The 27,652-nt window shown below is 41.1% G+C and overlaps 1 protein-coding gene across 1 annotated transcript in view; it reads right to left on the reverse strand.

Annotated features, from left to right (window-relative positions):
- Nucleotides 1-374: 374 nt before the first annotated feature.
- Nucleotides 375-27,652, reverse strand: part of GAD2 (glutamate decarboxylase 2) — a 38,128-nt gene continuing 10,850 nt past the window's right edge. Inside the window, exons 7-16 of the mRNA XM_035545453.2 lie at nt 27,232-27,347; nt 18,895-18,974; nt 15,284-15,338; nt 13,828-13,944; nt 12,670-12,734; nt 8,840-8,918; nt 6,940-7,089; nt 5,074-5,181; nt 3,690-3,779; nt 375-3,036 (exon numbers count right to left, since the gene is read on the reverse strand). Coding sequence (XP_035401346.1) covers nt 2,863-3,036; nt 3,690-3,779; nt 5,074-5,181; nt 6,940-7,089; nt 8,840-8,918; nt 12,670-12,734; nt 13,828-13,944; nt 15,284-15,338; nt 18,895-18,974; nt 27,232-27,347 — 1,034 coding nt within the window. The 3' untranslated portion in view covers nt 375-2,862. The remainder of the gene's footprint in view (nt 3,037-3,689; nt 3,780-5,073; nt 5,182-6,939; nt 7,090-8,839; nt 8,919-12,669; nt 12,735-13,827; nt 13,945-15,283; nt 15,339-18,894; nt 18,975-27,231; nt 27,348-27,652) is intronic.

Raw genomic sequence — 27,652 nt, forward strand, 5'->3', positions numbered from 1 at the left:
AATTTTATTTTATTATTATTTCATGGCCCTTTTAAATTGTTGCCATCATATAGTTTGTGTCACCCTGGAAAGCATCCTGACAACTTCCATTATGCTAGAGGCTGATTACAGTCTATGGTTAATTTGGGGATAAGTGCTCATAGAATGAAAAGACAAAACAAAAGACAAAAAATTGTTGAGCTTGTCTGAGGAGAATAAAGCGACTAAATCTGTCTTGTAAAGATAAGGTAAAGGAATAGCAGATGGCAGATTTACACTTGTATGTTGGTGCCAAGTATTGCCTCAAAAAGGGTCTGGTGATGGAATTGTTTTTATGTTACGATAATTAACAGAACGAATCTTGCCATGAAAAAATCCAGAAGGAGACACAGAAAAGCAGTACAATTAAACATTCTCTTTATTGGGGCCTTGCTCCAAAGTGGCACAAGTGATGAATATGTTTTCTGCTGACAATGCCCATCAGTGCTGCTAATGAAAAGACCCACAGTCACATTTTACACTTTTATTTGGATTTAGATCAACAACACATATAAGATACTTTGGTCAAACACAAGAACAGGTTGCTATGCCGCTCTTTCCGGGCTGCAATAAACATAGTAAAGTGGAAAAAAATGCTGGTTCTCCTGGAACACCGAATGTAAATCTTGAATTGGCACATACAGCTAATAAATACATCATATGCACTTAGCACTTTAAAACAGAATTGCACATGCAAGATGTAACCAGGCTATTCATCACCTTCATCATTGTCCCTGTACTATTTTTTTTTAATGCTTTCTGCTTGCCTTTTTCACAGCAAGAAAGACTGTAATTTGCTGCTCTACTCAGTATTTCAGTGATTAGGCTGGTGATTTTGACACGTTCAGTAAAGGTCACATTGAAGTCCTTCCTGACAGAACTGGCATCTCCTCTATAGCTCAGCTCACTCCATTATGCACTGTAGGCAGCAATGGAAATCCACCAAAGTGAGGTGAGAGGTCTGCCGAAAAGCCGACAAGAAGAGGTTAATACCAAGCAAAGATACAGTAGAGGGACTGGCGTGAATGCAGCTCTTACAATATCAAGAGTAAATACCACTACCACACAAATAATGACATATCAATAATATATTGTACAAGCTTATACAGCAACACATGTTGATTTGCAACATTGTACAGTTTAAATCTAAAGTGCACAGCCTCAATCTGAGGTGACAAAACAGTACTATCAATATAATAAAGGCAACACAATTACAGACACAATTTATTTCCTTCTTACTTCATGTCCTCATGATATTACATTAATACTTCATTTATGTATTTTAGATTAAATTAAAACCACATTGCACTTCTTATTTTCTCTTCAAGTATTTTAGAGCCAGCAAAACCATATTGCTTTACAAACAGAAGTTGGCCGTTTAGGCGAAGTTAAACCAAAACTTCAGTAGGATTATAAATAGACAGGCCTAAGCCCCATAATTCATACTAACGCTTCCAGATACCGAGGGGAAAGAGGATAAACTTCAGCTGCCATCTCGGAGTCACCACTAATGTTAAGGAATGATGCAGCACATGAATTCTGCAAGAGCTGTGCCTGTGAAGGCCAGTGAGGCTCCTTGTGGACTGTTCTAGGCAGAAGTAGCCTAAGCTCATTTTTTTTTTCTGCAATTTCAAAAGCCATGGCAAACAGGGATGTAGTCCAGTACTGGGAGAAGCCTCTGACAAAGTTTGTTACTTACGCTCCATCACTGCCATTTGGACTATAGTCACGTTTAGTTTAGGCCTTTTCCTGCAGACCTGTACATCTGTGAGAAGTCTTTACCCTCTTAATGTAGCTTTATTTAGAAAGAAATTCAGTCAATTTGTATTTTCGGTGTAGCTTTGCACTGCACATAGAGAAAATTGTTACAACATAAGCATTTATTCAGACACATTACATTTTTTGGATAGGCTTTTTTACCACAGGACAAAGAAACCATCCAAATACAACCTTATTTCAGTCTTGGTTAGCACTGTATACTGATTGTGCGTCTGCTTAGTTAGGCCAAGTGGGAAACATAATTAGGAATAATAGCATCCTATTGTTGTACTGTAATTGATCTTATTAAGTGGTTTTAAGAGCTGCAGTACTCTTGAGGTTTTTTCAGTAATCAGTCCTGGAGATCCACAATCCATGTGACATGGAGAAATGAGGTAAGGGTACCTCTTCAGAATGTATGTGGGCTTATGGTTTAAAATAAGCAGTAATAAACATTTGAGGCACCTCCATCAAAAGAAAAAGAATTCTAGTTAATTTTCAGCTTCTGTCCTTGCAGTTTTATAACCCATATAAAATAAAAATATATAGTTTACAAAATAGGATTTTTTAATATATATATATTTTTCCTTTTGTAAAACTATACCTATTTAAATACATTTGAAATGTTGCTATAGGTAAATTAGAAATTCTTTTCTAATACTACGAAAAAGGCAAAATACTTTCACTTTTAAACATACAGCTTTTATACTCTGTTTCTCACCACCCCCTCCCCCTTCCCCCAATTTGATTTTGTCACCATTTTGGGCAAATTTTGCATCATTCAGTCTGATTGCTTTTCATTTGAAGTAGTCACTGTTAAAATTTGGGGTAACATTTTAAGTATCTTCTGTTCTTCCTTATTTGTTTCAATGCAGCTTTTTGTGCAGCTAATTATTAAAGAGGTATTCTAAAACGCAGGAAAGGACTTTAAAGGAGCCATGTTTCTTGATTTTAAACTGTACTCTACTCCAACGCCACAATATAGAAATAGAATTACTTTGGAACAAACTACAAATACATTCGCACAGTTTGTGACAACTTAATTGTCTACTTAGAGGTCCAGGAACAGACTTTCACACCCGCCTATTATAAATCTTGTCCCAGGCGCTCTATTTCGTCAATCAGGAAATCAATGTCCTGATGAGTTGCTGCTGGGTTTGAGATGACCATCCGGAAGAAGTTCACTTTGTCTCCCAGAGGCTGATAGCTCACCATGGTCGTCCCATACTCCATCATCCTGGCTTTTATCACTGGCGCCACCTGCAATGGCATACAACGAAAAGCAGGGGATTATTTTTATTAATAGTAATATTGTTATTAGTACTATTATCATAACAAAAAGTAGAGTATGTTTTCTTTTTTTCTTTTTTTTTTATAAGGATGAAGAGTTACAAGAAATGTTAAAATGAAAATATGTCCAATGTTAATAAAAAAAGTGAACCTCTATTAAGGAGTAAATGGCTTATTGGAAAGGCATTGGGTTTATCTGGTCTCTTTGCCCAGCTTTTAAAACCATGGGGGAATTTTCCCTCTCTACTTTCTCAGTATTGCTGACAGGTAACTGGACACAGTAACTTGTGCTCGTAATGCTCATAATCATTTTCCATCTTCTTTTTGTATGCCAGAGTGCCATAGTATTACCACGCAATTATTACATTTGCTGGGTTTACCAACTGTGGTTTACTGTAACCAAACTTGAATACACACTCTAGAGAAGAGGCAAACCCAAGGAATACCAAATGTGGAGACCAAACCATGATGGTGCCAGGCTAACCTGCAGTAAAATGACGATGGATGTGTCATTTGCCAGAATAAAGTGACCTGAGCCCATGCTCTGGAGCTCATTCTGGGGCCTGCCTGCCTGTCCAGATTTCACTGTTCACCGCCCAACATCCTGGGGGAATGCTTCTTACCTTCATAAGGCGGCTCATCCTTTCTTCGTTGTCTTCCATGCTACGCAAGCTGGGAGGTATATACCAGAAGCAGACGTTTGTGTGCTGAGGCTAAACAGAGAATAATAATGGTTTATGCTGCAAGAAATGCTCATAATATCTCACTTGCAATTAAACTCATGCCTTTCCCCCTCTCATGCATCATATTGTGACAGCAATCAATGGCTTTCATTACTGTAGTCCGCTGAGAGTCATCATCATTATTAATGCAGAAAGGATAATTTTAGGCAATTTATTCCCAGGATGTCAGATGCGGAAACACATCACCCAGCTGTGCAAATATATTTATCCCCTACTGAGAAGCATCTAGATTTTGTAGGTGCTGTCCCCCATGGAGGCTGAAGGGAATACAGATAAGGCAAATGCCTATTACAGATAATTTAAAGGCAAGGACCGTGTCATTTACTGTTATTACATGACAGCATAATGTAAAATCTGGCCCTGTAAACAGGAGTCACAGGCAGTGCATGAGATAGTCTAAGATTTTTTTGTACATTTAATGAAATTTATTACTTCTCCATTTGATTCAGCTAGCTCCTGAATTAATACGTATGCATCACAGTGCCTTAGCTACTTCAACTTATGTGGGAGCACCAAGTGGAAAGGCAAAATCAGTTGACATTTTCTGTATTTTTGCAATCTCCCAACAGTTGCCTGCCTCACCATGTTCCTCTTTGCTGGATGCTAAACGCATGAGTTAGAGCAGCCCTGACTGCTGTCAGTATCTTTACCCATCATGAGACTCAGTGGACCAAATTCAGTGATGATGTGTAAGGTGTGGGAACTAAATTACATAGTGGCATGCAGGTATGGATCTGTGATCTCTGTTTGGAGGCACAAGGGTGACATTTATCCTTGTGCTGTGGGTACTTAGGCACTGTGGGTACTTAGGGACTGCAACACGGATGGTCCCCACAGGTCACCCCAGGTCCCTGTGGGGCCCCTGTGCCTGCTCACTGGAGGCTGCTGATAAATGAACTTTGCACAAACAACCTTTCACAGCTACATGGGGCACTGTAACCCACATTCCTAACGGACCATGGAATTACAAAACTACAACCTTTTTTTATTGTTTGAAAGCTGGTTCTAATTGTGCGTGTGCTGCTTTACCCTGAGATGCCTGTGTTTAGGTTCAATGGGGTGAAACTGTACAAACTGGTAACTTATGCACAGCTGCCTTGTCCCTGGATCCCATAATGAAGAGAGTTATCAGCACAACAGGTTTTGTTACAAGGGACACTGGTTTTTGCTATGTGCTCGTTGGTTTGAAGTGTTGGAAGCATCCCGGTATCTAAGGCGAGTGCTGCTGACCAACTGGGAAGAAAAAAACAGTTGCAGTACATACCTTTCCATCAAACACCATTTCATACCCTTCTCTGTTCTTTATTTTGTTGTATAGGTATTCTGCAAGTTCCAAGCACTTATCAATTTGTGCTTCAAATCCTGTGGTTCCCTTTAGAGGAAAAAGGAAAAAATAATAATGATGTGACTCTCTGTTCTGTGACCAGAAGCAGTGAAAGGACCACGCAGCACTCACCACGGCACCAGCACAGGTCACCTCTCTGAAGTCTCTGTGGGACAGATTAAGGATCTGATTCTGTCTGATGAAGGATGCTTTCCTGCACGCAGTTCGTGCACCTATAGGTCTTGCCGCTGACTCCCCTAATGCACAATGTGCCCCTGATACTACTTGTTTCTCAGCAAAATATTGGTAACATTGGTGATAAAGGGTGGCCTCATCCGTAGATTTTGGAGAGAGGCCTGGGCTGGCACAGAGGATTGTCTCCACAGGAAGATGCTGAGTTGCATACATGGGGAATCTGGGGCCATTTTTAGAATAGGGGGCTTTAATCTCTAAGAGGTAATGAGCCGGGGCTTTTTCCAAGAATAATCCTTTTTAGTTAAACACAAAAATATGCTTTCAGAGACCAGCCTGATGCTGTGGAAATGCACATTTTGTTCAAATACTGCCCTGCCTCCCTGGTGTTTTTCCCCTTTTTATTCTAATTGACACCACATCAAGTCAGAAGCTGTGTTTTTGAAGAGCTCCAGCAAATCCTGCTTTTTCTTCTCTGGCAGAAGTCATAATCCTCTGTCTGTGACATCATAATTGTTCCTGCAGTCACCAGCTGTGATGCCACAAAGGATCCAGCTTTAAGACGGAGGAAGGGGAACAAACAGCTGGAATAGATAAACCACTTAAGAAACATACATCTTATTTTGTAACATTAATATTACAAATGGAGTGTGAGAAGAGACAAAGCAGTATAAGACATTGAAAATATGGGGTTTAAAAGAAGAAATGTCTCTGAATAATGGAGGCACATCCCTGCTAAATCTGTTCTGGCAGTGCAGAACTGACTTAAAAGCTCGTGTCATTATCCCTCTGTATACAGAGATTTTGAAACAGGGTAGAGCTAGCGTAACCCCGGGAGAAAGGCCTGGAGCTAAAGAGAGACATGTGGCTAAAACTGCCTGCCGTGTAGGGGCCCCAGTTAGTACAACAGCTATTCCAACCTCTGAAAATTGCATCCCCCTTTACAGACTCCCACAACTCCAGCCATGCTTGGTGTCTGCCTCAGAACTGTTTTCAGAGTTTTAATGAAGCACATGAGGATCTTTAAGGCTTTCCGGAAATGAGAACAGTGATGTCATCTCCTCTGAAAAAAAACCTGAGGCAATTTGACATAATAGATTGAATAAATATATGGAAGAACTTATTTAGCACCATTTTACAAATACAGATGAATTAATCAGAGGTGGTGTTTTCACATTTCCTAGAGAACAGATTTTGATGAGTTTTCATCTACTCCTTCACAAGATGACTCCATGCCTACTTAATGCTTTGAAACTAGGTATTCCAGTCTTGATTTGCCACGTTTAATTTCTGAGTGTCATTAAAATAAAACATCTTTTTACTTCCAGAGATGTATATAACAACGTTCTTAGGCATATGATTTATGCTGTTAGACTCCTACAGTTACACAAAGCGAATGCTATGCAAAGCCATGGAGTTCAAGTTTCAAAATCATGTGTGCTGCTTTGAAGCTAAATTGTTAAAAGTATAAAAAAGAGGAAAATAATAATGTTCTTTCATGTTATATATGTGAAATTCAGATCAGGTTTTTCCTAAAACAATGATCACAGAAAAGAAACCAGTACCTGGTGTGCATTATTTTAACACAAACACGTACACTGCAGGATATCCTACCTTTGCCCTCCACATCAGCCATAGCTTGAAGACATCAACATGCCGCCCACACTGCAAAGCCTTGTCTCCAGTGTCATAAGACAGGTCGTAGTGCTTATCTTGTTGAAAGAGGTAGGAAGCATGCATTTGATTGCAACTCTGCATCAGACCCTTATAGAAACAGAGACACATAAAAGTCTTGTTGGCACAAGTGGCTACTGTTTTGAGGGTTGCTTTGGGCAAGTGGCTGCACAGCAGAAATTACAAAACACCCAAATTCAGTGGAATATGTGTCCAAGCACAAGAGAAAGATCAAAAAAAGGACAAAACCAAACTTAGTTGCTCAGTGGTCTAATTCTTTCACACCTTGTTTGGTGTCCAGGACATGCTGGCACTTGACCCACCAATGTGTAATCCACTCCCAGAGCCAAGGTGTTATTCAAATGAAGCCTGGACTTTGTGCTTCTTAGCATCATCATGTGTAAGTTCATTTTTGGATCTCACTCTTTATTCCTTGATCTGGTTCCTTTTCCTCCTTTCCTTGGAAGGCGTTCCTCTGGTTGACTCAGACCAGGCCAATTTGGTGACTAATGTAAATATTATCACACCACTTTTCTAGTTGCTTTGGTGTCTAAAATTCTGATTGTCATTGATTTTGTCCTTTTTATGTAGGCACAGCTCTTTTCCGAGAAAGATATCTGCAAAGCCCCCAGCTCAGGTTGGATGCCTAAGTGGTACAGAAAGCTTTGACCAGACAAAAGAGCATATGGCTTTTAAACGGCCAGCTAGAGCTATTTCTGGGTTGCAAGATACTGTTCAGAAAGTCAGCTTTGTGGGAGGGCCAGCAGGCAACAAGGGGAAGAACCTGGCTCATGAAAGCATAAGGTCTCCTTCAGCTTTTTAAGTGAAATGCAGAGAGTCATGTTCTGGCTCTCGTGAACTCCTCAACCAAGTTTAAGATATATCTTGTATATCTGTTGCCTAAAACTGCAATTTCCAGCCCAATAAGAAACAAAACTTGGCTGTTTATCATCAAGTCCAAGCTTTATGTGTAACTCAAAACTGAGACAGTAAAATGAACGGGGGGAGGAGGAGAAGGACTGGTTTTCTCTTAAACTGAGCCATCTGTTCTTGCCAGAGGTCAAGGATGGTACTGACTTCATCAGGTGGGATTTGTTTCAGGGAACTGACCCTGAGGGCAAATAAAAGTCAGCTTCTCTATTCCTAAGCGCAATCACTTTGTATACAATCTGTTGTACAGCTGTTAGCAAAACAGCAACCAGCTTTTTGATAGCTGGTCTAGTAAGTAGTGGTTGTATAGCAGCTGTCCCAGTAACCGATGGTTTTATGGAAATTACAGGCTTGAAGGGTAATTCAAGTTCTAGTACTGAATGAAATTTCTACTTCTTATTCCAAGCGAACTTCAGTCTTCCCTTTTTATTTTCATGTGCCCCGAAGTGGGTATATGGATCAGAGCTGGACTGAAATATCTATCATAAAAGTCTAGAAAGTGTAATGATGCCAAGATCCTGGAACAATTGTCGTACTGCATTTATACCACACCGTTCATCCTAAGAGGATGAGATTTTGCCTACAGCCACCTTTTATGCTACACAGAAGCCAGTGTGGCTACACAGCTAGGCACCCACAACTTAACGATAGACATTATGAATACACAGCCACAAAACTCTGTGAAGATATTGCCATTAATTGCATCTATCATTTCTGCTTGACAGCTACTTTAATTCCCTTTTGCACTCACAGCTTTGAGTACACAAGTAAAAGTCTATATCTCAGTTTCTTTTATAACCTTCATCACATTAGCAAATGCTAACTATGACACACATACGGAGAAAACATGCAGGACTGCAAGAAGGAAAATGTCAGAAGAGACCAGAGAAGCAAGTATTTTGGGACATACCTCTTCTCTTACTAGCAAGGCTGAACACTGCAGTGGGACGCCCATCATCTTGTGCGGGTTCCAGGTCACTGAGTTGGCCCTGGGAGAGCAAACCACATGAAGCTCAGACACTGTGGTGAAACCATGGAGACATTTAGTAGTAATCAGAATAATAACAAACATAGCAAGGCGCACCTTTTTCTTTTTCTTTTTTCTTTTTTTTTTTTTTCTGAAGAAGCAAAGCTGAAAGTAATCATGGCTAATTGGGAAAGCAATGCCTTCATAAGGGACCCAGCTCTGGATTGTTTTTGGATGACAATTTTGGCAACTTATTACAAGATAATTGCTCTATCCACTACATTTAATTAGTATTAAACTTTCTTGGGAGTCATTTATACTTCACAAACATAGGGTAAACGTCTCAAAAACACTCACTTGACTGATGAACTTCCTAAAGGCACACAGCTGATCGAAGATGTACATAGGAAGGTGGCAGACTAGCAGATTCCCTCTCACCGAGTTCAATTTCAGTAAGATTTTAGTAATTAATGCACACAAATATTTCTGAAAATTTCTTTACATACTTCTGTGTACTTCTGAGTCTCTGACTCTCTTGGAAAACCTGGCCAAAAGTAATTTTTCTAGTTGCTGTGCTGATGGTAAGTTTTTGTAGCTCCTTTCATTTTAGTTTGGCTATGATAATTCACACGACTGGAGGACTGGGTACAAAATTACCACAGTAATAAACACAGAACTGATCCACCCTTCTACAGAAGAGCCTGTGCTTGCCTGCCTTCAGGACACACAGACTGCAAAAATAGCTGTCAGCCCAGATCTTGCGAAGAAACAGGGTGCTGTCACAATTCAGACTAGAGACGAGACGTTTGGGACTGTGGCAAGTGCTGAATGGCAGATTGTCCAGTTGTTTATTGTTGTAATTTTGTGTTATGCTTGACTGGCTATTTGCTAATTACTATTATTACATATGATGATTAGCTGATAGATGTATACATTTGCATCCTATTTGGCAAGCTGTCAAGGATGCACAGTGAATGTGATTCTGTGTAGTGCAATGATTGGAGTTTTGATTGTGTAAATTGATATAAAGGAGTCAATGGGGGCATACAAATACTTAAAGGACTCAGGATGCACTTGCAGGTAATGTTTTCCTTCATAGGATTTGGAGACAGTTTTATAGATTCATGCTTGTTCTTATCATTTCCTACCAAATTGCTTTCACTCATTCAAAGCAAGCAATTCCAAAATGCACACTGGACACCGCAGCAGTTCTGTGCTTTCTTCTTTGCTGTCTAAATGGGACTGCACAAGTGCCTGATGCAAAAATCTGTAGGGAACAGTCTTCTGCAGGCAACATCTGGCCACTTGGCTTGGCTTTTAAGTATTTGGCAGATTTTAATCAGCTTAGAGTCAGCCATCTGACTACAACACCAGAGCTAATGATTCTGAACATGCATTCAGGTCCACAAATTTCCTTCAATACGATACTTTTTCATTTTTATCTGTGCCTGTGCTGAATCAGGCAGAAATTCCTTAAGAGACTTCTAGGTAACAGTAGTGGTATGGGTTTTTCTTAAGCAAAGGGATTATGTACTGTCAACAGCCAGATATTAATTATCTGCCTAAAACATTTAATTTACCCTAAGGTCACGAATTCATCCCAATTGCATCCAGAAAAAAATAATTATTTAAATAGTAATATCCCACTTTTCATTTGTTTTTCATCAGTTTTTCTGGTCTTGAGCCATCAGTATGTGCTTGAAGAAATTGCTGACTGAGAGAAACAGAGAAGGAAAGAAGCTACATGGATCCACAGATGGTTTTTTTAAAGCATTTTGCATTCGCCAAAGTAACTGCACACCAAGCACCTGGGTGATTTTTTGACTGTGGATCACAGAAAAAAAGAAAAGGAAAAGTTTTCCTTTAGAGTTTCCAAATGGATGTCAGGAGAAATTCAAGACTGGCAGAATTTGGCCCTCAGCCATTATTAAAAACAGACTGAGGTGCATTCACTGGCCAGGCACAGCTCTGGGAAGGATGCCCAGATCCTACATGGGAGTGCTCACTCAGCTGCGAGCATGCTTTTCTCATGTAGTTGTCAACCCCTGCCTGAGACTCTGGGAGGGGAGCACCAGAGTGCATCTCCTGGCGGTGGCCAGACCTATCTGCTCCAGACACCAAGAGGCATGCTTTCTTCAGGGTGCTGTTGAAATCTGCTGTGCAGGGCCTGGAGGGAATCGTAAGGATAGCCCTGCAGTTCCCCTGCCTTTGACGGTATTTTTTCTGGACTGCCTGTTACCAGAGGGATGGGAAAACTCAGAGCAAGAGTGCTCTATTTAATGGTCCCTTCTTGTCCCTTACCTATCAAACACAACACCACTTCCCGTGTATCCAGACCAGTAATGATTGAGTTGTACCATGAAATAGGACTGTCCATAGAGATCGGATCTAGGAAGTCTCTTCTAGAGGTGCCCACATTACAAATCTGGACAAACTGAAGTGAGCTGCTGTGTCCATCAAGCAGGGGAACAGGACTGGAAATGACAAATATCATTAATTTGCCTGCCACATGGAGATGGTGCTTAACAAACACTGGAGGAACTCCAGTGGTGTTCAGGATCTAAGACCTGACCTTCTCATGCCAGCAGGACTTGGTCAGCAAATTTGGAGGTAAATTCTTTTTTTCAAACTCTATCCTCACAGGCAGCTGGGTAGATAATGCGATGGATATTTGGATATATGTCCTTTTAGGGGAAAATATGTTAGGTTTGGAGTGCTGGAGGCAGTTTTAACTAAAGCATATCAAATTCATAGAACCACTGGCTGTTTTCCAAATTTTGCATGTGAGATACATGAGAATAGGAACAGGATGAGGAAGTTGATTGTAATTTCAATTGGCAATTTGATTTAGAGATAAAAAAGGCAGGAGGGAGTAATAATTTCATCTCAAGCATCATGAGCTTCAGAAAATACACAAATGTGAGGACTCCACCTAGCCCAGCATACTGTCTCTAGCAAGTGGCCTAAATAGATGTCTGGGAAGAGGGTAAAACAGGGCAAGCATATACAAACTTCCTCCAAATACTTGCTGAGTCCTGTCAGTTGTGGCTCACAGAAGTCCTAAATGTTTTTTCTTTGTCTTCCCTTGAACTCAGGTAAATCTTAACATCCTAAGGCAAGGAGATCCACAGCTCAACTAAAAGTTTCTGGGTAAGCAGTTGTTTGTAAGTTTAAGTGCAGTCTTTCCAGATGCTGAACTGTTTTGCCATCATTTATGCTCATCTGTGCGTATTTGTAATATTGATGAGCTCATGATTACAACTGTGTATATCCAGACACAGATTTACTGAGGGGATGTCGTTAGCACAGCTGGGAGGGGGGCATTCTCTCCAAAAGTGACAAGGCAGTGGTTGGTGACTGCCATGGCACCTGTCCAACTAGCAGGTGCAATCACGTGTAGACCTCAGCATGCAAACCCTCCAAGGTGCATGTCTTAGAGAAATTCAATTGCTAACTAATTTTGGATAGTGAATCAGAGGATGTTGCAGAAACCACTCTGGACTGCAGAATGTATGCTGGAAGGAATGAAAATGCAAACAAGAAATGTCTGCTGTTCATACTGCAAAACAAAGTGCTGCCACACTGTAACACTGAACAAAGGCACTTAGCAATACTATTTCAACTGGAAGAACCGTTTGCATAATTGCTTCCTACTGAATCCTGGAGATAACACTGGCTGATTTTTATTTGTATTTATAGACATTGCTATGGTAATCACAAGTCTGTTAAAACATACTTAATAAATGTGTTTAATTAATGTTAATAAATCATACCTTTCAACACCATTTAGCTTCCATTTGTGCTTTCTTGACATCAGCAGCCCGCCACCCCACGCTCCCTAGAAGGCAAGATACATCATCTTAATGGGAAGATACCTCTGCCTTGCTCCAGGATGACAGCTGTGAGTTCACATCACTTTGGGGCCCTTTTTTCCTTGCTGATGTGGCAAAACGTCCAGGCAGATGGAGCCTGAGGCATCCCCTGCACTAACAATTCTCTTCCAGCAGTGCAGAAGCAGCATTTCACAGCCCATGGTCGGCTGCACCGCTCGCTCACCCCTCCTTCACCACTGTCACTGCCGCATGGGGCTGCCCCACACCGTAATTAATGACGTGCAGAGCTGCTCCTGGGCAAGCTGCTTTCTCCCTTCTACTGTCCAAGTGATAACAAAACACACCGGGATCTCAGCTCCTGTGGTGAGTCTTCATCGTATTTCTGACCTGCGTGCCTCCCACCCATTTGCTTTTGCCCACAAGAGATCTGGGACGAGTAGACACTTCATGTGACTGAGAAGTAGTTTAAGCAAATGTTAATTCTTCATTTGAATCAGAATGATTTTGGTTGACAGAGTAATCCAAAAGCAAGATACCCAGCCCTATGGAAATTCAATTGCCAAGCCTCTTTAGAGAAAGGTTTTGCAAAAATGACACAAAACCAATTCTAGGGCTGAAAGATGATCCTTCCGAAAGACTTATTGGCATGAACCCAGATAAAGCTAAGAAAAGCAGCCAATCTGATAATTTTTTTTAGCATTTCGATTAATCTGTTCAGCAATTTGGGGTACTTTACTCCAGAAACAATGCAGCCTTTTTCTTATGCATTTATTTTGCAGCTGCTGCAGAAGCTGAGCCAGTCTGTGGTATGGTTCTTATGGATTTCTTGTATTAATGACACTTAGAGATAAAGCTGAAGGCCAAAAGCTCCCAAACTAGGTCATCCATCTTAAGTGTCCCAGTTGCTAGAAGCACTGCATAGTCACAGCTCCTATAATGTCCCCCTCTCCTGAGCCTTTCAGAGGAGTGGGAAGTCAGTGCTTGGACAACAGACTTAATTACAGGAACCAAGTAAAATGTTTTTTTTGGTACAAATTAATAAATTCATGCTAACACGCCTTGTAATCTGTCTCCTACCCCACATAAGTTGATACTTACATCCACGTGCATCCAGATTTTGTATTTCTTGCAGATATCTGCAATAGCTATGAGTGGATCAAATGCCCCATACACTGTTGTCCCAGCCGTGGCACTCACTAGAAAAGGAACAAATCCCTACAAGAAAGCACAGAGGCATTTGGCAAAGTCAGACCGCAGCAGCCCAAACTCTTCTTGCACTGCTGGAACTGGCATTGCTGGGATGGCTGCCTCCACAACAAGCCCACAAGTGTCTCCTAGAGGACATACCTGCTATATTACTTTTTTTTTTTTTCTTAATTTATATGCCAGTGATATTACTGTTTCTACCTTAAGGTGGCAGCAAACTTCCAAACCAGTATCCTCCATTTATTTAAGATTCATGAGCCAGGTAAGGGCTCAAAAGAACAGTTCTGCTCCGTACCACCTGCCTGAAACAAAAAGGTCTGCTCTATGCAATGTCACATAAAACAAAGCCTTATTCACAAGGCACCACGGTGCAAGAAACCTCTCCAGTGGATTGTGCCCAGGGGTGTGTTAGAGTTATCCTAGAGAGAGTCCAACCGTGCGGTGGCGCAGTCCTGTCAGGGGGAGCATCTTCTCCAGGGGTGTCTCCTGGGGGCACTGGGCAGGGGAGGTGTGGGGCTCACCTCGCACACAGTGGGGAGACAGCTCTTCTGAGGAGACAGTAATCTCCATGGAGCCCAGGGACCACCTCTTGGACTCCCACTGCTAAATCCTGTGCTTCACCAAGCACACATTGTGACCTGGCTTTTGCACTGTAAGGTCTTGAGTATACCAGTGTTTTATTCTCAATTCATTAGTTGTTCTAATTTTGCCTTATTTTTTATATACTGTGTTACTTTTATTAGACAAAGTGAGCTCCTAATGAAAATTTGTGTTATTGTGCTTTTAATACTGTGTTTCTAATGACTATTTAGATAAAAGTTGTTGAAGGAACAGAGCCAAGTCCATTGCATACTGCAATCTGATGTTTTAATTCTAGCTTGTGTTAATGAACGCATACAAAAGTAATGTACTTTAGAGAGTGTGTGGATCTGAGTTTACCTCCAATTGATTTGGTGACTCCGTGAGAAATATTTTCAGTGCATTAAAGTACATATGAATTCCCCAGATGATTTCTTTGTCTTTGCTAATATTCAGCTGAGGAATTGCATCAGAGGCTGATAATATGAAAAAGGGAGATGTTACGCAGAACAACATATAAAAAAGCCAAAGAGCTTATGAAGATTGTGATGTAGCTCTAAACTTTTTTTTTTTTCTCAGCAACTCCTGCCTTCCTAATTACCAGGTCATATTTCTAAGAAATACATCAAAAGTTAATGGGCAAGCCTATGTTATTTTACCAAGAAAGCAAACAGCTGTAACATTATTGTGTTTTTTTTTTTTCCTTTTCTTTTTTCTCTCTTTCATTCTTTCATTCTTTTTTTTGAGGCAGAAATGCTAGTAAACTTACTTTCTGTTTGGCTTCAAGAATTCTCCTTTCAAGGTCTGATGGGATCATTTTCCCTCTGGGACAAAAGAAAGTTATATTACAAATTTGATCCTGAAATCAGCTTTTGCTATTACTTCTTCATTTCATAGTAAACCCAAAAAAGGAACAAAGTGACTTTTTTGCCCATGGCTTATGCAACATTGAAGAGCTCAGAAAGACTCTGTCCATTAGTCTATGTTTTTAGCCGGCTTATTTTGTCAACCAGTTTGCATCAACACAGTGATGGTTACTGAGAGAAGTTATCTCAGGGTCACCCCCTATTAAAGACTGCTGTGCTGCTCCATGGAGGTTACAGCCCTGGGAATTGCTCCCAGGCAGGGGCTCAGCCCAGGGTCCCAAGATGCTTGCTGGGTGCCAAGCCCCACGGTCCCTTTCAGCAGGCACAGCAAATGCCAGCAGAGCTGCACGGAGATGAGAAGAAGCTACCAGTCCAGACACAGTGCACTGCCAAGCTCTTTGTGCTGGCTGTATACTGTATTTGCAACACATTTAGAATGAACCATTTACCTGAGATTCAGACTCAGTGGTAAAAGGTTTGACGGCTAATTTATGAAATCCTGCAAGTGAACTAAGTGCAAAGTAAAACAGAGCTGATATTGAATACTGAGGTTAAATTTCTCTTTGCTTTAGCCACAAGCAAAACTAGCTAAGAAAGAGTACACATAATGGCAATACAAACATGACAGCTCCCCACATTACAGGAATAAACTCTTCACTGGGTTTAAGTGTTGTCCATTTAGATTAATATATATATACACTGCAGGACTTCCTCAGTTCTTAGTACAGCTGGATGTATTTTTTCTTTCATTAAATGGCTGATTTCCTGTTGCTCTAAATAAAAAAAGAACAACTTCTGCTAGAGCTTGAAATAGCAGTTTTAGGAAACAAATAAAACTATGAGTTTTAGTTTTACTTTTGCATCGAAAAAATGGTGCGTTCACAGTATCTGGATGGATGTAAATAAAACAAAATATTATTAATTTCTTGTAATAAAATAATAAGGCTGACAAGTTTTAATCCTTACACACCTCATGGTAAGTCAGTAACTCTTTCAGTAGAAATGGGTTTTCACGGCTGATTTTTTTGCACAATGTCCTTCATTTTACTTATTCAAAACACTGAAAGAATAATTGAAACTAGAAAAGGTCTACTCTAAAAATTAGCCCTGTTTTTGTCATACAAGTTCAAAATATAAAAAGTATTGAACTCATTCTGAGTTCCCTCAGTTACCTGTACAGGTTCAGACAAAAGCAGTAATTGTCTCATTTTCAAAAACTTTCTGGGACTGTTATGGGAATAAAGGAAAAAAAAAGCATGCCGTGGGAAGGTTCTGAATTCCTCCTCTAAACATAGTTTAGATGCTGTTCTTTAATGGTTTCTAGTTTATTGAGGATGTGCACAGAAGAAAACACAAAGCTGGGCAGACCCATTCACTGCCAAAATTTGTACCAAGGTAAGTGATCAGCCAGCTCCTGGTCATACTGAACACATGCAGGAACTCATGGCCAGGTGAGTGCAATGTCCAAGCAATGCTGAATTTTACCAAGAAGATAGCAGTACATTGGCTTTGAGTATAGTCCAACACAACCCCCTGCTCCAAATCTAGGAAATGGCCAGTAATATTGCACAGCATTTTCTTGTGTTGTCACCTGAGCACAGATGACCTGAAAGTCTTCAAAGGTGCTGAAAAATAATAGGCTTTGAAGTACCGAAATACTTCAGTATTGAACTACTTCACATTAAGCGCTTATACAAACTTCACCCAAATAACATAGCACGGGGGTTATATGAGATGTGCGAGGCAGCATCAGAAGCAGGAGGGCTACTGGGGAAGGCTGAAGGGACTCAGCAGCAAAAGGACACTGAAGATGGAGACTGATGGTGTCAAAGTCTTCTCATCATGTACATGTCTGTATACAGTCTTCACTGCTGCCATATCAGACTGAAGTGTTTTGATGTCAAACCTGCAGGTAATACGCTATTACTATCAATACATGTGCGTGGTGATGAAAGAGGCAATGGAAATGTACAGTTGCCCGGTGCGAGACATGAGCAAGAACATGATTTTCTGCATGTTTTCCTGGCTGAAATTTACCACACCTTTACATAGTCCCATGAGACAGCAAACCCAGGCAAACTTGGTGGGTGTGGAACAAGATGGGGAAGAGAGAAGCCACCAAGAAGGATGCTTGGTCATGTGAAAATGTCAAAAAAATCTCATGGTGCTTCTTCACGCTCCTAAAGGTCTACAACTTCATCAGCTCACATCCTGCACCAACAGCCTGCTCTGTCCTGGTGTCACCTCCTGGGATTTGGTGAGAAATGCAATAATCCTAGTGCTTATTTCAGGATGGGTTGGATAAGCATTGTGGTCTTCATAGAAAACCATCACACTGAATTTGCACAAGAAGAAAAGGAAGGCATGACTTCACTGATCCAAGTCTGTCTTTAGTGAGTAGAAACAATCAGAAATTTACTTTGATGTGTGTTGGTTGTATGGAGATTGTCATTAATTCCTCTTCAAGGTGTGTTCAGTCTTTTGTTAATAAAGAGATAATAAGTCCACAAGTCAATGTGCAGGTGCTATGATTAGCACTGTAAATTGCTTAGTTGGTGCTCCCCTTTTACAGCGGGAGTAGAGCATTTTGGCTGCAGTAAAACCTTCCATTTAAGCTAGAACCATAAATAATTCAGAACCTTGCAACAATGATATTTGGGACTCATAGTAAGAGTATACTTTACTGAAAAGGTTCTCAGTAGAATTGATAAGTATTTTCAATTATTTTTTGTCCTATAGAAAATGTGCTTTCCCTTAAATTGGAAATCTTCAGCAAATCTCGTTGATTTTGTTAACATTCCTTTACTTTCACAAAATGGGTTTTCAAAGAGAATTGAAACCTTTTACTTGAGTGAGCTAAGAAGTTATTTACAACCAATTTTGTAGTACCTATGGGAACTGTAGGTAGCCTGCCGGGCTACTCCTTTCCATGGGCCATCCCCTGGTTGGCCTATGCTGCCCATGACGCTCGAAAGACCCTTCACTGAACTGACTGTACATCCCACTGCAAAGGTGTTCCTGGTGACATGTAGTCCAGCTGAGAAGAATGGTGGGGGCATGAAGTGGTAGAATTACATTAGCAAAGGCTCCTCAAGATTTCACTTCTTTAAAAAGCTCATTTCAGCTCATTTTGTTGGTTCAAAATGTGACAGTATTTAAATGCTCCATTTTGATCAAAACCTTCATGGTTTCTTAACAGAATGTGCAAAGAATGATTGCTAGTTTGACTTTTTGTTTCACTTCAGGAAAAAAAAAATAATAAGAAATATCAGAAATCCTTGAGGAGGGAACTTTAAGATTTTTGATGAGCTCCAAAAACTGATTCATAAAGAAGCTTACAGACAGAGCCAGATCCTTGAGTGGGATAAATCAGCGTAAGGCTGCTGAAGATGACAGCCCTACAGTGAGTTATATTAACTGTTGACTGTATCCTATATGCTCTCTCTGAGCTGAGTACCCTATGATCCTCTTCCACGTACTGATAAAAGGAGTAGCATTCAGCATCTTTACTTACCTTTCATCACATCTAATCAGAATCACACTATCTGTACCAATACCCAAGGCTGCAGCTCCTTTCTTCACAGAAAAGTGACTCTGAAAAAATACATTTTATTATTATTTATTGCTTTTATTACTATTTCTTATCCAATTTAATATAAAACACTACAGTCTTGCAAGCCCTTCAGCAAGATGTTCCACACAGGCAGTAATTCTAGTCATAGACTTCTTTGAAACTGATCACTGTAATTTCAGGCTTCATATTGGGTCACTACAGCTGATTAGTGAAACAGCAACCACTCTGATAGAGATTTACTCCTGGAATATTAAATACACAGTTGTGGCTGGTGATGGATCCAAATTCTGCCCTTGATGCATATTTGCACTGCCTATTGCTGGTACGTATTCAGCAACGTACTTGATTCTCTGAAGCAAAAACTTCTCCCCTAGAGAATTCATTTGGTTTGTGGCATCAAAGGTGACGAGCTTCTGCTATATAACTTCTGGCCAAACAACATACTGAGAGAATTTAAGAGAGGGATCCTAATTGTGATCTCATGCCAGTGAAAGCTAGTAATAACTCCCACTAACAAACAGAGTTATTGTAGTTTAAAATCAGGACTGGGCTATTATATTAGTAAGACTATTAGTTAATCTGTATGTACAAGATAAAAAGTGGAAACTATATTCTGGAGTGCAAGTCAGCCTAATTTTCTCTAGCTCATAGGACTTAACTCATGTTGGCTTATAATTCTAATTCAAACCCTAGTGATTACAATAATGAAATAGCTTTGTATCAAATTACACCACCAAGAATCATATTTTCTATTAACTCAAATCTAACTGTAACGATATTGTCCAAAGTCATTTTAACTACAGATTATCAAATGTCAGAAAAAAAAAAAAAAAGGAAATTATTTTCTGTACTACAGTAGTGTTAGCTCAGGAGGTAACACTGCAAAAAAACATCAAGGTGATATAGATCTAGTACAGCTTTTTAGGTTCCTGAAATGTTAAAGAAAGGAAAAAAAATATAGTACATCCTCCTGTTGGTACGGAAGTAGAGAAGCAGACTGCAAGGCAAAGAAGTATTCACTGCTGTTGTATCAAGGAAGTAGTTGGCTTCAACTGCAGTGCAGTTGTATGGAAAGAGCTGGGCGTGATGGCTGTTACATCTGCTTCACCTAAAGGCCTTGAAGTCAACAGGACTTCACAGCATGCTTAAGGGCTCCATGTGAACACTTTGATAAATGAATGTCAAAGCTGCATCAACTTTAAGACAGAGAGGAAGAAAAGTAGAACTGCAACATGTGCCTTCAACTTATTAAGTAAAAAAATCACTGTGCCTTAAAAATGACTCGGGTAATTTTCATTAACAGCCCTGACTACTCTGGTTAAGGTTGCTCCTTATTCCATACTAGTTAAAATAGATTTATTGCTGCAATTTGTTTTTCTAATAGAAAATAGAACTATTCAAAGTGCCTTAAAAAAGGAAATATGGATTTGAATGGTTTACTACGAGGAAGAAAATTAAGCCCATGTGCTCAAAGGCATCCATTGGAACATGGCCAAGCTCAGCTGCCTCGCTGAGAAGTCTCAAGGCACTGCTAATAGAACACTGGGAATAAAATGAATGTACTGCTGATATCTCAGACGCCTGAAGGCTTTTTACTTGCTGAAGGGAATTCAGTGGTCAGGAACCCAAACAGGTTTAGAGATAAATTGGGAAGAAATACACAAGTCTATGGATGGAAGGGTAATGCAACTAGAATTTCTAAACAAACTTTGAATATGAAATTGCTCAGTCTCTGTACACAGGCACAGATATATGAATGCTGTTACACTTTTGTGTCTCAGAGTAACATCAGAGGAATCACTGCAGCCACTAGAATGGCTATAAAAGAGCCAGGATGAAACTTAACATGGAAAAAAAAATGCAGTTTTAAGAACAAAAAGGCTTTACTAATGATGACAATTATTGAACATTGTTTCAGTACTCCTGGGACAATGCTGAAAATTTGGGTGTACGCATAACTAAAAGCAGACAGAAAAACATACAGGTCTAAGAGAAGGAAAGATCTGTGGAAATAGTCCTGGTTATACAGAACTACTGACAGATTCAGGGGGAAGAAGGACATTAAATGTAACCCATTCTAGAATATGGGGGCTACATACTGCTTAGCCCTGCAAGAAAGTGAGCTTGAACACCATCATTTATTACACAGCCATGAAGGAGTTAGAGCTGAAGTCCTGTGGTGGGAGAGCCAGGGCCACAATGGGAGGATGGGGCAGTCCTGATGCCAGTCCTGAATCAAAGACCAGGCTAGGAGAAGTAGGCAGGACCAGTTTCACCCCTGTCCTGTGCTTGTCAGAGACAGGAGGACGTGCAGGTGGGAGTGGGATGTCACTTTGTCTTCCTCCCTTCCTCCTTCATGCACCCTTGTGCTGCACAAGGTTGACTGGAAGATTACGCATACATCCCCTGTATTTCTTTTCTCCATGAAGAGAAATACATTTGAAGTTCAGTGGTGAATGAGGAAGAAGAGAGTTTTAGTCAATCTTAGTGCAAAAGCATATTAATGGTCAGAAAAATTTAAAAAAAAAAAAGTGATCTCGAGTCAGGGGAATCTTCCTTTTGTCTGAAATTTCAGATGCTGTTGGGAGCAAGTTTGACAGCCATTTTCTCATAGTGAGCTTTGTAAAGTAAAAACACACTGCGAAGTAATTAAAGGTGCAGTAATGAAATAAGTCTGTTGGAAAAAGGAAGAATTGTTATTGCTAAAAGTGTTATGATCCTGAAAAGTACGCCATTTTTATTTTAAATGAACAGCGCTTTAGTATACAGATGCTTCTATTTTTATAGCTTGCTGAATTATTTGCTCATCATCTGGCAGGGCTGAAGCTGTCATGAAGAAGTGTCCTCATGCTGTAAGCCCCAGAGCCACGGTTGGTTTTTCAGATGGCAGCACAAAAAATCCTGAGTGATATAAGCTATTTGGAGGGAGCTTGTCAGCAGCAAGACCCCAGATGCTGAGCAAGCTGAGCCACCCAGGAGCCAAAACCTCTCTGAGGTCTGCAGGTTTGGTTATGGCACCTTGGTGTCCTGCAGACCTGGACCCCCAGCCTCACCCCACCAGCAGAGGAGGTGAACACGCTTTCCTCTCCACCTCCCTTAGGCTTGAAATAATGTAGGATCCCTGAACCTGAAGGCTGGTCTCCTTCTCTCTGTGTTTGAAGCATCTAAAAATGTGTGTTTGATCTAGGCTAGCTGCTTGGGTTCCCTCAGTAGTGGGGGAGAAGCGGTACCTCCAGAAGGCACTGCATCCCTGAGGCTTCGGCACCAATTTTAGATTGGGATGAGTTGTCTTCTGCAGATCTATCTCTTTTTATTGGCTATAAAAAGTGCATAGACTAATTCAGATTAAATGTTTACACTTTCAGTGATTAAAGTTAAGTGACATAAATTCTACCTCTAAAGTCTCGTTGTAAGCTATAGATTTTCCTTCAGTTGCCTACAAAAAAAGTGTACCGTGTCCCACATTTTAAATACACCATCATGATATATGTTTGCTGTTATTTCCTTTAGCTACTGCTATTCAATTTTTAAACTTAGTTGCTAATGTCAGGAAAGAAATTAATATATTAATGTTTCTGCACAACATACTAATATTCTGACCTTTTGCATATTTGAAAGATGTCACTCAATAGTCCTTTGCTAATCCAGCAAGACTCACAACTTGTTTTTTTCCCAGTGCTGATGGTTTTATAGTGCTACCTGTGGACAAGAAATGTTGCACTGAACTCACAAGGGTTCTGTGGCAATGTGAAAGTCATGATATACTGACCAGAAGAAGGATAAGACCTACATGACTAATACCTGCTTTGAAATAGGCTGCTCCAGACTGCTGTTTTTCTGGAAAGTGGTTTTACTTTGATTTGAATGGAGTTACTTGAATTAAGTTGCTCCTCAAGTAACGCCAACTTTTTCATTGTTTCCCTCTGGCTTTGAATACCACCCCAAAAAAACAACAAAACAAAACAACAAACCTTTGCTAGTTATTGAGCATTAGGCAATGCAAAAGAAGAATGCCTGAATCCCCCAGTTTGATTTTTAATTTCCTCGTGAGGAAAAAATACCACTCCCTACTTACTCTGTGTGATTAGCAGTGTAGCTTACAGCTTCAAAATTGATGCCACCAAATGGAAAATGGGCTCTCCAGGCTTCTCAAACCTTCCCTGGCCACACTTGCATTGCTTCCTGCAGGTGACAGCCTCAAAGGTTGCCTCCAAGGAACCCGGCTAGAGAGCAACATCATGTGCCACAGCAATGCTGGGATGAAGAGACTGGCCTTCCTATCTATAGTGAAACAAAACCAGACTCTTTTGAAGTCTGTAGGAAAGGGAGGTCTGTCAAACTGTCTGCTTTGGGACAGAAGTCAATTTTAATTTCCTTCTGTCTCATAGCCAGCAACCTCTGCGTTAGATTTCAGCAACTGTTCAGACAAAAAACATCCTTCTCCTGCAGCTACTAGTAGTTTGCTGTACTCCCTGCATGTAATGGGGCTTGTCCACGAAGGGAAATCAGTGTGCAAGAAGCTGAAGCAGCGATTTATCACAAATTGGCTCCACTGATCTGATTGCTGTGGGGATGCTACACGCACTATCCATGCAAGGGTGCTCCCCTACCACCACGGACAAGTCACTGCTCCCAGCTCTCCCCCAAAAGGACGAGGTCCCCCTGGCTATGTCTGTCTACAAGGCTGACTTCTTATACCTAGGTGGCCAACAGACCCTTCCTCCTCAGCCAGTGGCTGCTGGAGCTGTATTGCCAGTGAAGCCTCAGACAGGCGCCTCTTCACCCCAAAAGCCATGCCAATGGGGGAATGCCAGAGGCAGCAAGAGCCTCTCCATGCCCCGTTGGCTTTCTAACTGGATAAAAGGACCAAGGACTGTTTTGTAATGGGAATCTGGCTAGTTCTCTGCATCTCAACTTTTCCCCTCTACAGTCCTTTTCTCCTCAGAGTACAGTGACTTTGTCCTTTTCACCTTCCAGGGATGCTCCCTGCTCCACGCTATTCCCAGCTACTGCCAGATGCCATCTAAGAGAGTGCTAGCTGGACTGGTTAAAATGCAGTAGCACTTGCCTCGTAGGCAAATGGATCAATTAAAATATTCTGAGAAGGCAAAAAAAGGATGTGCTCATCTGAACACTCATACCAACCTAACGCTGATGCAATGGGGACATAGGAGGCCTTCACCTTAGATGTTTCATTGTGTGTGAAATGATAAACTAAAATAGGTTTCTACAACTGGCATCCATCACTTTTACCCATCTGAGACAAGGTCTCCTGCATCACAAGCAGTCCAGAACAGCTGCCTTGAAGGACATCACTCTGCTCCTGCACCAGTGCAGATTCAAGAATGACTGATGATAAAATGGTGAACATATAGGACTAAATTAAGTTTTGAGTGCAAGTGCACCTCACTGCAATTATACCCGAGCCAAGCCCAACCTAAGCAGTTATAATGTACTTCGCTGTCACTGGTGAAACAGAAATGAACAGAATCAGAGTGTAAGAGATGTCACGGTCCTACTGAACAGCCTGGGAAAAACCTGCTTACCAGGCACATGCAGGGTTGGAGCAGTCACATAACCTACTTTAGGCACCCAATGTAGGTTGTGTATATCAGGAGACGGGTGTCTCTGTATGGTTAACGCACAGAAGTAGGTGAACCCCTCCTGAAGGTGATTTAGAATATCTAAATTAAGCAACATTTACATTCCTAATTTGGATGCTCTGAGTTTCACCCCAGAGATGCCTCTCTTCACTGATTGATTGTGCAGGGAGTAAGGCTCCTAATTTAGGCACATGATGACTCCTAAATTAGGAAGGGAATTACTTAGGAGCTGCAAATTACTCCTCCCTTCCCTTCTCCTCCACTGACAGCTGAAACCATCATGGCATCAGACTGAGGCCAGATTCTGATTACAGTAATATTGGTGGCAACTGTGGAGTAACTCCACTCATTTATAATAACAGAAACTCTAGACTGGCAGAAATGAAAATAGCGTCTGGTCCTTGATGCTGATATTCTTGTCTGAAAATTGCTGATATTGGAATCTTTGCTTCCGACTGAAAAATCTCAAGAAAAATATCTCAATGTTTCTAAGCAGATACAGTAACTTTAAGCTTTGTTTACTATGTTTACACATGCAGATCATGGGGAAATGACAGTATCCCATTTACAGACTGCTTGTTCTGTGGCCATCATCATACAACAGCATCCAACTGTGGCAGGGAGAAACTAGAATCAGACTGGGGAATTTGAAAGGAAGCAGAAGATCAGCATGTCATGATAAATGAGACAAATGCCATTCTCGTATCTTACTGTCTATTCAGGTTCTGCATGACATTTTCTAACTAAAAAGGGATTGTTTTGTACAGACTTCTGCAATTCCTTTAACAGTCTCTGCTATTTTGAAGGTTAAACCTTGATCGCTGCCTGCTGGGCAATTAAGAGTTAAACAATCCTGCCTGCCTTCACTTAGTGTGGTTTCTCATCTGCCCTAGAAGATGTGCTATTACATACTTTATAAATACTTGCTTGAGGAAAGGACAAAACTGCAATTTCAGGCTACTTTTAAAATGTAACATTTCAGATGCTAGCCTGTGGATTCACTGGTGTATTTGACTTTGGAATGTTTAATTTGCTAAGGGAGCTGCTTCTTCCTTGGCATGAAAACACAATTATTAAAGCTCATTTCATTATTTTGAGACTGATAGCACAATTTGGCTCATTGTTTAACATCCCAATGCTATGAATACAATGAAATTCTCTAATGATTAATAGGATTTGTTATTTTAAATAATCATGCTGAACCTTATTTGCAATACTTATTAGGTTTGTAACTTTCGTATGAATAATGGATCTCTAGCTGTGCAGCGAACTTTGGAGAGCTGCTACACACTCATAGAATATTTTTTGTCCGACTGCTTTGGGGACAATTATTCTGCAATGTGGAGCCTGCCGTTCTGTATTGCATCTCATCCTAATGCCACGAAAGGCATGCTTGGAGGGATTGCCTCCCAAATATTTCTGATCAGTTGTTAAGACACTGAGCTCTTCACAATCGCACACACTGGAAACACATTCTCTGGTAAGTCAAAAAAGGCAGCCAGGCAGATGTTGTCACCTAGCATGGACGGTATCCTGCTGAGCCCAGTCATCAAAGAGTCCTGGTGGCCAACCCCACCTAGCTGAAGAGAAATTTAGGAAGGGACCATGAAGCCTGAAGACAGTTCACAGCCCTTACTGAGTACAACCCTTTTTCCCCCCCCCTTCGTCCTGCACGCACACTCTCCATTATAAGCTGCAAGGAGCTTTAAATGGCCCTAAAGCCCAAATAACCCCCACAATACACACAGAAACATGACTTAACATGACAGAAACGTGGTTGTTAAATAAGCAAAAAGCCACATTTCTCCCACATGGGCACTCTGGTCCCCTCACGCCCCCCTCCCTTCACCTCAGCAGCCCCCATTCAGCACAGCCAGTTCTCATTGGTGCCTGCAGCGAACCCCGGTATGCTGAGGGCCTAGCTCAGAGAGAGACCCACAGCGAAGCCCAGTGCCCCACAGCACACCACAGCTGCTGGCTCTACACACAGCACTCCAACACCGTCTTCATGTGTGTTATTACCCTCTCGCTAAGGAATGGCAGGGGCGGTTTCAGCTAGAAGTACTCTGAGGCACAGGGATCTGCTGTCCCCCAGGGATCCAGGTCACTGGACAGATTCAGACTAGACATTAGGAGGAAATTCTTCGCTCAGAGGGTGGTGAGGCACTGGCACAGGCTGCCCAGAGAAGCTGTGGATGCCCCATCCCTGGAGGTGTTCAAGGCCAGGCTGGATGGGGCCTTGGCCAACCTAATCTAGGGGGTGGCATCCCTGCCTATGGCAGGGGCGTTGGAGTGCGATGATCTTTAAGGTCCCTTCCAATCCAAGCCATTCTATGACTCTAGGACCCAAACACCGGATACTCAGAAGCCCGATGCTGAGCTCTCACTGCTTGCTGTGGTACTTGCCATCCATATCAGTGTCGATAGAGACACAAGGCAGAATAAAAAGAAGGGCAATGGTTTGTAGAGCCTGCTCTCCCTGGGTTCCAGCCACAGAGAAGTGCACAGCTCATCCCCCCATGTATCAGGAAGCCAGCCCCTTCCCATTTTTTCATTCCCAGTGAAGAAATAACAGAAATGAAGACAGTTGGCTACCAATTCTTGTTTAGCTATTTTCTTCGTCACGAATTCATACAAACAGGTGTACCAGACAGGAAAAAACAGAAACACATACATGTTCAGATGTGAAGGCAACCAGTCTGGGAATAGCTGCCATTCCTTTTTCTTTAACTTCTGGGAACATCTTGAAACGTGCAATCAACATAGCATACATGTTAGATATGGCACCACCTGGAGTCCACAGTAATACACTGTTACTTTTGCTATGCATTTTAATACCATTTCAGTACAAATGATATGTCTTGCTACAGTTTTCCTAACTCTAATGTTAATGTTTCTGCCCAAGAGCAGAAATGTGGATTCTTCATCCTGAGGTTCCTCACAGCTGGGTTGTACAGTAACAGATCTACTACACCCAGGTAACAATTTATGCATAAAGTACTACTGAAAAAAATGACCGGAGTTTCCTTTTATCCTCATTTTTTTCACCATTTTTCCTTTAGTCCCCAGTCTTATCTTTCTGTATACTACCTACA

This window comes from Cygnus atratus, chromosome 2 (assembly GCF_013377495.2).
Source record: "Cygnus atratus isolate AKBS03 ecotype Queensland, Australia chromosome 2, CAtr_DNAZoo_HiC_assembly, whole genome shotgun sequence".
NCBI lineage: Eukaryota > Metazoa > Chordata > Aves > Anseriformes > Anatidae > Cygnus > Cygnus atratus.